We start from the raw sequence: 14,372 nt of genomic DNA, 5'->3' as shown, positions 1-14,372 counted from the left end.
TTTATAATACACGCATTCTAATTGCAACGAAGGCCTCGTTCCTATGGATTTTTGTCTTCTAATAACCTCTTCATACTCCGAATTTTCCCATCACGTCGGATGCAATTGTTATTCTTTTTTGGCCCATGTGACCAACTTTTTTGCAAAACACTGAACCAATAAAACATTTTTTCTTCGTGCAACGCATTTATTTCATGATTTTGGTGGACCTTAAAGAACAAACGACTTAACTGCAAACTATACCAATTAAGTAAACTTACAAGCAGTAACAAAAAATGAATTATAAACTATTTTTGGGCTTACTCTTAACAATAGTGTACGTATACAAACGAGGATATCTTGAAAATAGTTGTGGCAGATATGTGTGGGTTGCATTCGATTGGTAGTGGCGATTCATTCAGATGTAAATTGGCTGTTTTAAATGGATTAATTTAAGTAAGATTCAGATTTCTGGCCATTTCAATATATATCCTTAGTGTAGCTTAAAATGTAGGGATAAAGCAAGCATACGGCTTAAACGAGCTATGACTATTTAGTTCAAAACGCTTTCAATGGCAAAACTATAATATATGTTTATATTATAAGAGGTGACTTAAAGGAACTGGTGTATGATTTCATAGAGAAGCAAACTAAACCTAAATAAATAATGTAGGACAAAACGTGGACATTGGGCAGGGCCCGATTATTCAAATAAGTATATACAAAATAACCTTACGGGCTGCAAGCACTTGAGTCCACCTACGATATGGTACAAAAATACTTAATAGCTATAGCCTACTTTTTACATAGTCTGCACAGGTTTAAAAGCCTTATCTTAGTTATTGACTTCTCATCTCCTTCATAAGGCACACATACTATGTACACCTGACAGTGATGGGGGGAATGGGGACACGTTATGAGGCAGGCGGTTTGCCGTGCACTCGAAACCTATATAGGCAGGTGTAGGTGGGCTGGCCATGGTTCGTTTCGATCCGCAGCTCGACGACCTCGTATGGCCTTTTAATGTCCAGGTTCTGGATGGCAAAGTACTGCAAGGAAGCTCCGTTGTCCTGGTACTCGTACTCTCCGAACAACACGGGCTCAAAGTCCTTTTCGTGCTCCAACCCCTAGAGAATGACCATGATCTTAATATGTCTACAATACAGCGCTTCGGGAAAATCTTACCCAAACAGTAAAGTTGCGGGGAGCGGAGTCTATCCGCCCAGTCGGCGAAAGGCTCTTGGGTATGTGCTCCAAGGTAAATCCTGTCACATACACCAGCGAGTTCAGCTTAAGCACTGTACAAAGGGATATTTTAAGTAAGTTCATTTTTGAGTACATTATGTGGAGACTTGCCTAGGAATCCGGGGAAGCCCTGGAAGGCCCAGCACTCGCCCGGCTGCACATTTGGGGATATGGCGACCCGAGGCGTGTTGGACGGATACCACAGGGGAATGCCGAACACCGATATCTGCGCCGACTTGGTCTGGTAGCTCTCGGTGCAACGCGTAGACAAAATCTGACCACCCGCCGACTCCAGGGCAAAGTCTACAAGGCCAGTCTTGTCAGCATCATAGATAGCCAGGACGGTTTTAACGATCTGGCGTACTTCCTCCTCGCGGATGTGGCCCTTAAGTGCCCCGGCGCTCTCGTTGTTTTTGGCCTCGACCACCAAAAGCATTTCACGTTTGAGCCGCTCGCTAATATCGCTCATCAGCAGAATGCTGGAGCGGTCTATTTCGTCCCGAATGTGGTTGTTGGTGCGCTCGTTAAGCTCCAGAAGCTGCTGCTCCAGGAAGTCCTTGGCCACGAACATGCTGCGGACCCAGTTCTGCAAGTCTACGTCGTCCAGCTGGCTCCCAGCACCGCCGGCGGTAGCTTGCTTAAAGCCCAGAATCTCTACCAGAGACAGTTTCACCTGCTTGTTGAGCAGCGCGAATTGTGAATCGTTGAGAGCGGCCAACTTGGCATCGATTTCGGCCAGCAGACCACTGAAGCGCTGGTCCTGGGACAGTTCGTGCTGTTGCATGCGTTCTATTAGGTCCTCCTGACTGAGCCGCAGGCTGCTGAGCGACTGTTGGAGATCGGCGTTTTCGGCCTGTTTGTCGGAGAGGGCCAGTTTAATGAAGGCTACCTCTCGGTTCAACTGTTCTATCTTCTCTTCGGCAGCGATGGTTCCGGAGCCCTCTTTGGTCTCCAGCTGGTGTACACGTAGGTTGATGCGGGCATCCACAAAATCGGCCAGCTCAGGAGCCCCTAGAATGCGCTCCAGCAGCGCCCCAAAGTCCAGTTGCTCCAACTGGATGGTGTAATGGGACTGATGTAAGTTTACTTCTGTTTTAATGAGTTTGGTAATTTCTTCCAAGTTGGCGGGGGTGAGTTTCACTTCCGATTGCCACACGCCCGAGTTCTGCAACTCAAGCTTAACCTTAAGGGCCAAGTCAGCCAGATCCTTCTCGCTGAGCTGTGTTTTGGTGGCGGCGAATTGTTGGAGATTCTCCTTCATCAGCTGGACAATAATCTGCACCTGCTGCGGGGACAGTTGTTGCTGCTTCTCTGCGTGCTGCTGCAGCTTGAGGTCTACCAGTTGCTGCATGTAGCTGTTAACGTGGTTTAGGATGTTCTCGTACTCCTCCGCGGTCAAGGCCTTCTGTATGTTCTTCTCAATGCCGGCTATGTTGAGCTTTATGTTTTCCGGTTCTTGTTGAGGAATCTTAACGGCGGGCAGCCAATTCTTCACGGTGGATCCAGCGCTCAGAAGATGTCCTTGGAGGGAAGCCAAAAGGGTAAAGGGCAGAGGAAGCAACAGTTCAGCCCGCTGCACGTAGCCCACACGCTGGTCCTCCTGCAAAAGCGACCAGCCTGGCCGAAAGAGGGCAGAACATAGCTCTATTAGTTGGCGATCCTTCTACATTGCAATGGCATATGGACTAAGGTTAGGGAAAGTTCGTTTCGAAGGGGTAATTCCAACACACAAATGCAGAAGGATAGAGTTCATGACTGGCCAACTAATATGCTTGTTCTACATTTCACTTACCATTTCGCAGATTCCAACAAATGGCAAATAAAACGAGCTATTCTGTGTACTGTTTGGTGTTAAATTGTTTGCATTTATTTTTTGTATAGACTGTTACAAAGCAAACACTAAACGAACTACAAAAACGTTGTTTGACAACAATTACGATTGCAAATCAATGATTGCAAAAACTCTTGATTCTTGACTCTGAACAGCGGCGAGCTCTATCCTTCTCCCATCAGCCTGTGATGTTGCATTTTGTGGGGAATTGTGTGGGTTAGTAATATGGGTAGATGGGTGGTGTGTGTATGAGAGGAGGTCAATGTGGAATCAAAAACTACATATATAATGGGTGGGCCGAATTGTGGACACAACAGACAGACGACAATCGGACGAAATGCTTTAGTTTGTACTTGAATTGTTCATAAAGAAGGTTCCACGTGCTCGTGGATGCGGACAGAGGCGGTTTCTCTCAAGATCCTATCATATAAGCAACTGCTGCAGCAGTTCGACAATAAAACGATAGCCTCCTTGCTCCAATTGCTCCCTAAACACGCTCATAATAGACCTGATCGTCGGCCTGAAATATTTGGCGCCCCTTGTTGACCACGTTCTGGCCGATTGTCCTGAGGTACAACAAATAGTCGTCCGCCCAGTCCCGCACGCGCACCGCATGCTCGGCAGCCTGTGTTCGCAGCGCCTCGTACTGGGCCTGGTTCAGGTAGTCGCCCACGTTGACTTTGGGCAACTCAGGTAGGGTGAAAGTGTACTCGGTTATGGACTTGGGTGGGAAGGATTCGTTGGGGTGTAGGTAATAGAACAGACCTGCAAAGGTGAATCGAATTAGGTATTGCTCTACGGCAGATGGCGGAGACAAAGTGAAATATGTAATCTCGTGGCCCTCCGTGTAGTTTCCACAACTGTCTAATGACGTCATAATGGCGTCGACGATTAGACGACATTATAAATAAATCCGATGGAGGTGAACGAAATACGGACGACATTGGGTGGCGATCCGCTTGAAGGTCAGGGCCTCACGCTCAAACATATTTCACTTTGCATCGGCAAGTGTGTTGACAATGGTTCTCGGGAGGCCACTCACCTGTCAGCAGTAGAAGGGGCAGCAGCAACAGCAACAAGATGAGGAAACGCTTTTTGGACTTGTTTTCCGCATTCGAAGATCGCAGCAGCCACGTGTCCAGACTCAGCACCGATCCAATAAAAATGTAAACATAGCGAAGCAGACTCGCCACCCCGCCTCCAACGAACTGGGCCGCTCGGGCCAGAACGCCGCCTTGCTGTTTGGTCTGACGCCTAGCGTAGTAGGTGTGATATGCGTTCGATTCCGTGGCCGAGGCGTTCGTAATGCGAGTCCACACGGTGGTGATGCTGGTTACCACCAACTGAATCAGTCGCACGAGCCACCAGCTCTGCTTCTGCTTCTGTCCAAGGGTAGCGTCCAGCTCGTCGGCGGAGTCGTAGTTTAAGTGCTGGGTGTACTTGGCCTGGTAGCGCCGGCGAATAAACTCCTCCTGCTCCGGGTTCTGTTGGACCATATAGTTGACGCGCTCGTCATGGTTTCCAAGGCTCTTGCGAGACATGTTAGGCATTGCCACAATTCCTGGCGCCAGTTGGCGTCGGTGGGGGGATAGCTCCGAATAGGTGTAATCCGTCTTGGGAGTTTTGCTTTGAGAGGAATAACGAGCATTAATTTAATGATCTTTGGCAGCAATGGCATTACTCACTTCCAGTATTCACCCGCATCCCGGTACTCAATGTAGGCCAGGTAGTCGCTCACATTGTTCGAGCTAAGGTTGCCGTTCGACTGGTTCAGCTTTTCCTGCACGGAGTTCAGTGTATTTTGAGTAGTCTCTAGCTGACTCCTGTTCCGCGGCGTAGAAGTAGCGCCTCCTGACCGCTTGGTGAAGGCTGTGGTGACCGTGGTCTTGGTCGTGGCCACCTTACGCTTTGCCCCCGGCGTCATGTCGTCGCTGGAATAGTCCGAGGTCAGCTGAGCGAAGGCCTTGTTGTAGGCCTTCAGGTTGAGGCTCGACTCGATCACATGCTCCTCTACGATCGTTCTACGATAAAAGAGATCAGGCGCATTAGTGAGAACCAGGCCCTGGCAATGAGAAGCTGCCCAAAGCAACATATCAAAACAAAAATACAAAAATGTGCTCATAAACCTAGGTGACCTTCAATTCCACAGCTATCGCCCGCCCCAACCAGGTCGTTTTTGTGGCTAACGTGAATAAAATCTATGATGGCCAACGGCGGACCCCCGCATGTCGTCATCAACGAATCCAAAACGAAGTTCGGTCGATTCACCAGTCGCTCGGGTAGATCTGAATTGCGCGCCAAAAGCAAACGAAGCTCGTCGACGAAGCCCGCACCCTGTATAGCCCCAAACACATTGGCAGCCGTTTCGAAATTAAAATTTGAGGCGAGCGTGAATAACAAGGAGGTGACGTCATGGGTGCAAACAATCGCACATGCATTGGTATGGAGTCTTCGCATGGGGTTATTGTTTTCGGTATAGTTGTGACGCGGCCCGCCGCCTTCTTAATTTAACGGATCGGAATCGCGTGCCAGGAGCTGGAATCCCTATATGCCACCGGATGCTCCTATTTTTGATAGCTCTGGCATGTGAAGCGATAAGCAAAGTAGCTGTTTCTATTTTAGGGGTACTTACTGTACATTGGGGGCCGCAGAAGACTTCTTCTTGTGGTGGTGCACATGCCCCTCCTCGCCGGCGTGCTCGCAGTTTTCGTGGTCGCAGCTGGAGCGAAGGAAGGGGGTCTTGGAGCGGGACCGCCGTCGCGTCTCTATCTGGTAGGTATCTTCACTCATGATCCGACTCTCTCCGTGATTCAGGGCCCGCTAAAGGTCGCTCGGCTGCAAGTGGCGAAGAGAAGGCAAGCATAAACGTTAATATGGGCAGCGATTCATTTGGAATAAACATTTAGCGCCGTCTGCGAGGGCCTGTGTGCGTGAACAAGGCGTGGGTTGTTTACAATTAGGCAGATGGGCTATGTTGTACCTCCCCGGGTTTTTCTTAAGGAGGCCAATGACGAAACGTCTGGCATACTTAAATCGTAGCTTTCCGATTAACGCTCGAGTGCTTTTTGGAAGACACACATAATAGCTTTGAGCATACATTAATGCCCAATTATGCAATACGCTGCTTGTGGAAATGAGCGCAGTGCCCGGTTTTTATTAGAATGCAATGAGGGATGAGTCGGCGAGCTAGAAAGAGCGCTTCTATAAATAAGACGAAGCATATTTAGCTCGCGAATTGCTTGCCAGTGACCGTGGAGTGCGGCGAGAATTATGGCTTTATTTTGCCTTGGAGATTCCTCAACGGCAATCGCCGAACTAACGCTCCGGCTTTTGAGCATACATTTGAACGATGGGTGGTGGAATGGGGGTGGGGGTGTCTCGGGAGTCCATACCAACCACGCCATCAACAAACAACACGCGATAATCAATACGAACGAGCTGCCCAAAAATGGGTTCGCAACAAAGCCAACTCGCTTTCGGTGAAATGGAAACCCAAACAAGTTTTCCGCAGCTGCGTCATAGCGGCGACTAACATGTTGGTGAACGGGGCACGCACACACACACAAACACTCAAAATCACAATCACGATGAGGCAATTTTCTAAGCAGTTCACACAAAAAATATGCATACTTTTATTTCATTCAGGTTCTTCAGCACTTAATAAATTCTGTTGACTTTGGTGAGCGCAAAATATTGTGTATTTCCTGGCGTCGCGGCGGTTTTAAAAATAGTTTTAACTGAAGCAAAGGTGCCGTTTCGTAGAGCTGGTAACAGAAGCGATTATTGTATCGAAACATCGACTGTCTAACATTTGTTGATTTATCGATTAATCAAAATTTTATCAATTTTTTTGAATATTTATGAATTCTTTTCGTAAAAAATTTACAAGAACCCTTAATATTTCTGCACAAATATAATGAATTTATTGCAAGTATGTTTACAGTAAATACAATGCACGTTTTCAATACAATTTTAGAAAAGGTTCACCCCAAATACTGCTAACATAATAAAACCAATCGATCTGGCTACATCGCTCGTATCCACAACAAAACACACTTCTGATTTCAACTGCATATCTGTAAAAATGATAGAAATTACGTGCAACGACCGTCTTGGCAAAAAGGTAATTGAAACGTTGTAGATATGAAATGGGTATGGACTGTTTGACTGACTTTTGTTATTCTTCAGGTGCGCGTCAAGTGCAATCCAGACGACACAATCGGCGACCTGAAGAAACTCATTGCGGCACAAACAGGCACTAAGCATGAAAAGATTGTGTTGAAGAAATGGTACACAATCTACAAGGACCCCATTCGCCTATCCGACTGTATGTCTTTGTAATCTTTGAAAAATATCTGACACTATATTTTCAAAAACTTTTCCGCAGATGAAATCCACGATGGCATGAACTTGGAGCTATATTACCAGTAAATCGGCGGCGTCCTCTCAACTACAGTGTTCTTGTGTTTAATACTTTTTTAGATATTTTTTAATAAACAATTTGTCAATAAATAAGAATAACAAAATGAAAATTAATTTCTTTAATAAGCGATGTGAGTTATTGAGATACCTATTAGAGATGGACATGTGCAACATCTGGCAACGCTGTTATTCTTCGCCATCGACGGCGAAAAAGGCGTCTGCAAACAATAACAAATAACGAACAATTGTTTCCCAACGCCATGTCCATGATTCCGTTTTTTCCTTCGCTTAAAGTTTCCGTAGCGAACCGCTACTGGCTTGATATGGCTCCGGCATCGGTTAGCGAGGAGGCGCAGACTCGGCGGTACGAGGACGAGCGCAGCAACTGGGTGAGCTCTTAGTCCTGCAATTACGATTGTAGTTGGTTACCATTTGTGACTTTTTAGCGCGAATCGCTCAAGACAGCCGGAACTGACCTGCAGCCTCTAGGGAAGATGCTAACTATACCGGGCATAGAAACCGACGACGAAGATGGTTAGTTTTCGGACCCTTTTTTTTTTAAACTTTTTACTTCATTAGCTTGGTGTTTCAGCAAATGACGATAGCGAAGACACAGACAGTCACGACGAGGAGGACGACGAAACAAACGACCGCGTCATCCCAGTCACACAGGACTTTTACTCTGCAGATGATATTCAGATGAACGACGAAACTTCCCCCACGGCACCATGAACCGCTTCAAAAGTCTCTGAATCTAGTGGATACACAATACGTTTTTATTTCCGCGCCCTTTACTAACTGCAATAACAATGCCGTTTACTTTAAGCTTAAATAAATTAAAACATAATCAGCAGGGAGGTCGTAGGTCCTGTCTATACAGCTTTGCGAACGCGAAGCGAACTGGTTAAGAACAAAAAAGGGGTTCGGTCAGATTACTTGTGCAGCGCCGCCGTCTCCAGCTTGGGCTCTGGTTTTGAGGCCAATCCCGAGAGCAGCTTCTTAATCTCGGCGATGGCGCGACCGGGGTTGAGGCCTTTCGGGCAGGTGCGCGTGCAATTCATAATGGTATGACAACGGTACACACTGAAAGGATCCTTTAGCTTGCTCAACCTCTCGACGGAGTTCTCGTCTCGCGAGTCGATGATCCACCGGTAGGCCTGCATGAGGACGGCAGGTCCCAAGTATTTCTCGGCGTTCCACCAGTACGAGGGGCACGAGGTGGAGCAGCAAGCGCAAAGGATGCACTCGTAAAGACCGTCTAGCTTGGATCGGTCCTCCACGGATTGCAAGTACTGGGCCTTGCCCTTCTGCTCGGTGGCTTCGTTTCTGAAAGAGAAGGAAAAATAATAGTAACATGGGTCTAAGTTTGGAAGAGGTCTACTCACTTGCGTTGAAGCCAGGGCTGGATGTTGCGGTACTGCTCATAGAAGTTGTTCATGTCGGGCACCAGATCACGAACCACGTACATGTGTGGCAAAGGGTACACTTTCAGCGACTTGGAGGTGTTGGTGTCTATCTTACTGATGCAGGCCAGCGTGTTGGTTCCACCAATGTTCATGGCGCAGGAGCCACAGATGCCTTCACGGCAAGAGCGACGGAAGGTCAGAGTGGGGTCCATCTCGTTCTTGATCTTGATGAGAGCATCCAGCACCATTGGGCCGCACTCGCGCAGATCGACATCGTAGGTCTGCATGTAGGGTTTCTCACCGGCATTATCCGGGTTCCAGCGGTAGATCTCGAACTTCTTGATTTGGGGCTCCTTGGCCTCCTTGGGCTGCGCCTGTTGATCCAGTTGGGCGGTACCATTGGTAATAGTCCGCAGCTATGGGGAAACGAGAGAGAACGTAATGTCAGTTGGATCACGCAATGCCAAGTGCAAAACGTTTACATAACCACGACGTTCGTGGATAAATTAGTTTACTGTGATAGATTTTCTGCGATGTTTAAAGCAGAAACCTTCCACCTGATCTCCTTTTATCAATCTTATATAACTGCACTGGCCAAAAGAAAAAGACCGCACAAAACACGCCCCCGCCCAGCCCCCAAGAATTATGGCCAAGATTGTGGTGCCACTCGCTCACCTGCTGGCGTGCCGTCAAGGAGCCGACACGGCTCAGGATCTGCCTGGCTTCGTTGACCAACATTTTCGTTGCTGTTTCTGTTGCAATTGAAACGGCACTGCGTTTGCAATTATCGATTTGTTGGGAAAATAAATTCCTGTTTTGCTTATTTTCGTACAATGGTTGCACGAACTGTGGAAGCGGTGTGACCGAAAATCGGGCAAGATAAAAACACTTATCCAACGGACGCCTGGTCACATTGTTTAACGAATAATGTTTTAAAAATTTAAAATATAATTTTTGGATAAAAGTTTTTGCAAAAAACTTTAAAGGCTTAATCCTAGAAACATTTTCATTTTTGGTAAGGATTAAAAAAGACTTTATTACATATTTTTTATCGTATTAGCTGGCTGCAAGTGCAAAATAAAAAAAAACATTACACAGAGGGGTGACTCGCGGTCCATTCTTTTAGTGGCCTTTAATTATCCCTTAAGACAAATTTAAGACAAATTTTTCGTTTCAAATATGTGAAACTTTGTCATGGGGGACTGTAGCCCACGTATGTAAATGACGAATAATTCGCAGTAGAAATAGCCAAGATTATTATACAAGGTATAAGATATTGTATAATTAAACATTTTCAATGTGTTTCAGATGTGTCCGAAACATTTTCAATATGTGTTAATAATATAATAACAATTAATAAATAACAATAATAATTCAATATACATATATATTTGAAAATGTTTTTTAATAAAGTGCTAAATTTAATATTATTAATATTAAATAATTTAAATTGTTAAAGTGAGATATTTTAGGAACATTCCTAATGGCTAGTTTCTGAAGGTTTCTGAAGGGGTTGCTGAAGGGGGGGGGCCCCTGGTTAAGGGGAGGTTCTCTGGTTCATCAGAACCTAAAAAATTTAAATTAACTTAAATAATTTATTTATTTATTTGACTTAATTTAATTATGTCAATTTTCCAAACCAATCCCAAATTTGAAACCGACGCGTCGCTTTCGAAATTTAAATTTTTAAAAAATACTTTAACTTAAAAGTTAATACATTTTATACTTGAAGGGAAATAGTACTGTCATTTTTAAACACATTTTCTGATCAACTTCATATGTAACTTAGAAGTTGTGTTAAAAATTGTTAAAATATAAATTCTTTGAAACGGATTTAATGATTATGATTATTTATGTTAACTATTTATATTCTATGAAGTATAAAATTTCCCCTATTTACTAAAAAGCATAAAAATGATAATACTAGACAGTGCTTTTCTAAATTCGTTACTTTACTAATATAAAATTATAGAAATTTAGAACCTGCCAGTCTGAGACTCCTGCTCCTGCCGCTCCCAGTATGATAATAGGAGTTCCACATTGAAACTTTTAATTGAGCGTACATCGATTGAATTTGGGCTTGAAACGCCCACCTGGTTGCCTTTTCTTTCAGATTTTTCCTGGGTTAGGATGGCGCAAGGCGTCATTGTTTTGGCATCGGTGGAATCCCTACCTTTACGGGCACTTAAAGGTAGGCAAGTGCCTGGGCCAACTATTATGTAAAACTTTTTTAAATGGCGTTTGCCGAACCCCGAGACAGTGGCAACGGTAAGACGACTTTGTCAATTGTTCAGTGACCTTTTGTTGGGAAACTTTTGCGGACTGGCTTCGTGCCACTCCCCTGATTTGCACCTGGGTGGAAGGAATCCTCAGGCTCAGGATTCCTGAGAATCTGGGCCCGGCCCCTTGGTTTATGAGCCGCTGCCTCCGAAGAAAGCGTCGGAAAAAACTTTTTCAATGTGAAAGCAAACACAGGCGGCCCCCGAAGTTGCCACCATGAGGCGGGTTGGTGGCAGACGAGGACTTCCATCGTCCGCCTATTAAAGGCAAATAAAAACAAAGCGCGAAACTTAAATAAAACCAGTTGAGGAGGTGGCGGTTGATGGGCTTTGTTTGAGTAAACGGCCTTCAAGGAACAAGGGGGAAGTTAGCTCGTTACAGAGGACTTTGGATTTATCTCCTCGACAGTGGACTGTTTTGATTTCAATTTACAGGCTGCTAATGCATGCAAATGACGGCAGGCGCCGGGTAATTAATCAGGCATGGCCAAAAGCTCTTCCCACAAACTGTTGCCTACTTCTGGGGGCCACGGCTGGCAAATAGGCCGGCGAGGACCTGTCAGTCCTTGGACAGCCACTTGATAAATGTTCGCCAGGGCCAGTCTTGTGTGACGCAGGACCTCCGCGGATACACACCGCATCCATTTGGCTGAAATCTTAATGATGGCCTAAGTGAAGCCAGTCAATGATTTCAGCTTTAGTGCGGAAAAATGATCGATTTGCTGATATAACAGCCATTTATTTGCCATTCGTCCGCGGGCATGTGGGTGTACTGGGGTGTACAACCATGGCCTGTACTCCGTGCTAACAATAGACGCAAGCGGCACAAAAATAGCAATTTATTCGCACATTTGTCTGGTTACATGTCTGTTGCCCGGCTCCGATGTATTGGTGCGGACCAGGGCGCGTGTGGGAGTGCATGTGTATCCGTCGTAGTGTCCGTGTTAACTGTGCGGCAATATTGTCAAAGTTTTGTGTATTAAACTGGCATTCATAGTACGTCATTTCCCCGGGGTGCCATAAAAAGTAGACTCCCATTCTATCGGAGTGCGACAGACGCGTCCCCTCATGTAATTCAATACTGCCAGGCGGTGGCGGGTGGGAGGCAGTGGGCGCGGGCTCTTGACGCACTTTTGTTACATTATTCGATGAATTATTTATGGACAAATCCTCGCCGTAAACATCGATGGGTGCTCGTTACACACTTGACACCGAATGTGCCATTTAAACTCCACCCGAAAACCAATGAAAATAGACCCTGATTGTCGGGAATATTACGCATACGCCCTGTATGATAGCACCACTTCTTTGATGTATTACATATTTTGGATTATTAGGAATTACTGGAATGATGATGGCTTTAAGGGAAAAGCCTTTCAAGTGCTTAAATTTTTGAGAAAAACTATTCAAATTTAATCAGAACAACCTTCATCAAGAATTTCCGCCTTCAAACAATATTGCTGTTTCCGCTCTATTAGTTGTAAAGCTCACCACATTTTAAAGTTGCAGTTTCTGCAAAATTGAATAAAGTGTAAACACAAAAAGGCGAACCTTGGGAACTGCAACAGCTGCATGCGAAATAAAAGTGAGGAAACACAGCGCTGGGTCGCCTTTGGCAGTCCAACGCGGTCCGACTTGCATCTCGAAAGGTAAAAAAATCGGTTGGCAGACGCTTTTTAATTTAAATCCTCTCAAGGGCTCTCGTAACTCAAGGAGGCTGCTCACCAAGGGCCCCGAGATGCTTGGGATGCCAGCACAACTATTTATCAACCTGATAGCAGCCGGATCGGGCGTCAAGTCACGCGGCATGTCCTCCGCTGGCAGCTACAAAGATGTCAGCCGGCTCAGACCAAACTCAAACAAGTTATCAAAAGCGCATCAAACGCGACAGTTCGAGAGGCGCCCATTGTTGTAGTTTTTTTCGAGAGTTTTGCAGGGTATATCGTGTTTCTGGTGAGAATACACGCCCGGGAATTCACTCTACAAACTTTTAAGGACTACATCTTGGGTAAAACATTTCTGCAAGTTTCTACATCTTCACTTTGCAACTCTACATGAACTTAACGCTAATCATTTAAGCTAATTAAAGTCTTTTTAAGAAGAGCCCTAATTAAAGCTTTTTTATTTAGTTTAATACAAGTACCTTATTCTGATTCAAATTATATATTTAGAAGAAGAACTTTCTAATCAAAATATAGTCATAGATAATGTATATCAAGCTTAAGTTGTCAAAACTTAACGAATATTAATAGAGTGTTTGGTTTCATGATATAATATTAAATTATTAAATATATCAAAAACAATAAAGCTTAATATGCTAAAATCCACACAATCAAGCACTTAGTGGGTATCAAAGGACTATCGCTTCCTCCAGCTTTCCTTCTTGTTTTCTTTTCAGAAGGTCCTTGAGGCACGCACATCTTGGCGATATTCTGGATGGCGGCACGTAGCACGGGCTCCTTTATTGCTCCTGCTCCGGTTTCTTCGTCGTCTTGGTTGTTGTAGTTTTGGGGCACTCGGCACGGGAGGCATAAATGAAGCCGTTGACAGTCCACAAAACCAAATGGTCCGAAACTTTAATGCCAAGGCCAAAGCTACCAGCCCAAATGTGCTGGCAGTAGGCCCGAGGATGTGTGCTCTCTAGCTAATAGGTTGCTGCCAGCTCGTCCTTGATGAGCTGCCCAGGCAGGGCGTGAATAATTCACAATGATTTGCATGGCTGCGGAGAAAGCACTTATAAAGACGCTAGTGAAGTTGCCAGTGGACCCGGACCCGGACGCGTGGCCACTTGGCCTTGGTCGGACAACCGACTCCTGTTCTGGGCCAATATTTGTACATTTAACGGCAGCCGGGATGCCTTGATTAAATAAGCAAACATTGGGCAGGCCAACTGCGATATTTGCACATTATTTGTTTGTCCTCCAAGGTCCGGGCTAATCAAACAGACTTGGAATGGGCTGCGGGCGAAGGATGTGGGTTGTGGGCTGTGAGCGTAGGCCCAAGGACGCGTGGTCCTCTCCTTAAACGATGTTAATGCGATTTTCATGCGATAAGCGTCGCATTAGCGCAATAAGCTACAAATAATCAGCCGCCTGACAGGCATCGCGTCACACCTGGGTGCCATCCGCAATCAGATTCCACAGCCATAAAACCTGAGCACCCCAGGACGAGCGCCGGCCCACGTTCAAGTTTCCCCAAGAAGGCTTTAAT

The 14,372-nt window shown here is 45.6% G+C and overlaps 4 protein-coding genes across 6 annotated transcripts; 2 read left to right on the top strand and 2 right to left on the bottom strand.

The window, feature by feature from the left end:
* Nucleotides 1–183: 183 nt before the first annotated feature.
* On the bottom strand, nt 184–7,599 carry koi (klaroid). Of its 3 annotated transcripts, none has more exons than XM_070278025.1 (7): nt 7,481–7,599; nt 5,688–5,890; nt 4,741–5,076; nt 4,098–4,681; nt 1,336–2,841; nt 1,165–1,277; nt 184–1,106 (listed from the first exon to the last, which is right to left on the bottom strand). In XM_070278025.1, the coding sequence occupies exons 2-7, from the start codon at nt 5,843–5,845 to the stop codon at nt 894–896; spliced, it is 2,910 nt and encodes a 969-aa protein (XP_070134126.1). In that variant the 5' UTR covers nt 5,846–5,890; nt 7,481–7,599; the 3' UTR covers nt 184–893. The 3 variants fall into 3 exon arrangements, with proteins under 3 accessions (XP_070134126.1, XP_017106871.2, XP_017106873.1); XM_017251382.3 differs by lacking the exon at nt 7,481–7,599 and adding an exon at nt 6,686–6,845 and having other exon boundaries at nt 185–1,106; XM_017251384.3 differs by lacking the exons at nt 184–1,106; nt 1,165–1,277; nt 1,336–2,841; nt 7,481–7,599 and adding exons at nt 3,057–3,820; nt 6,686–6,844.
* ubl (Ubiquitin-like protein 5) lies at nt 7,024–7,603 on the top strand. Its single transcript, XM_017251388.3, has 3 exons — nt 7,024–7,178; nt 7,244–7,382; nt 7,443–7,603. The coding sequence occupies exons 1-3, from the start codon at nt 7,140–7,142 to the stop codon at nt 7,484–7,486; spliced, it is 222 nt and encodes a 73-aa protein (XP_017106877.1). The 5' UTR covers nt 7,024–7,139; the 3' UTR covers nt 7,487–7,603.
* Nucleotides 7,604–7,649: 46 nt separating this feature from the next.
* Nucleotides 7,650–8,330, top strand: LOC108132116 (anaphase-promoting complex subunit 15A). The gene is made up of 3 exons (XM_017251387.3): nt 7,650–7,866; nt 7,924–8,011; nt 8,070–8,330. Exons 1-3 carry the CDS (start codon nt 7,738–7,740, stop codon nt 8,207–8,209), a joined length of 357 nt encoding a protein of 118 aa, XP_017106876.1. The 5' UTR covers nt 7,650–7,737; the 3' UTR covers nt 8,210–8,330.
* SdhB (Succinate dehydrogenase, subunit B (iron-sulfur)) lies at nt 8,233–9,751 on the bottom strand. Its single transcript, XM_017251385.3, has 3 exons — nt 9,559–9,751; nt 8,863–9,299; nt 8,233–8,803 (listed from the first exon to the last, which is right to left on the bottom strand). Exons 1-3 carry the CDS (start codon nt 9,619–9,621, stop codon nt 8,410–8,412), a joined length of 894 nt encoding a protein of 297 aa, XP_017106874.1. The 5' UTR covers nt 9,622–9,751; the 3' UTR covers nt 8,233–8,409.
* Nucleotides 9,752–14,372: the final 4,621 nt, after the last annotated feature.

Source organism: Drosophila bipectinata, chromosome 2R (genome assembly GCF_030179905.1).
Source record: "Drosophila bipectinata strain 14024-0381.07 chromosome 2R, DbipHiC1v2, whole genome shotgun sequence".
NCBI classification, from domain to species: Eukaryota; Metazoa; Arthropoda; class Insecta; order Diptera; family Drosophilidae; genus Drosophila; species Drosophila bipectinata.
This window is presented reverse-complemented; position numbering and strand designations above follow the sequence as displayed.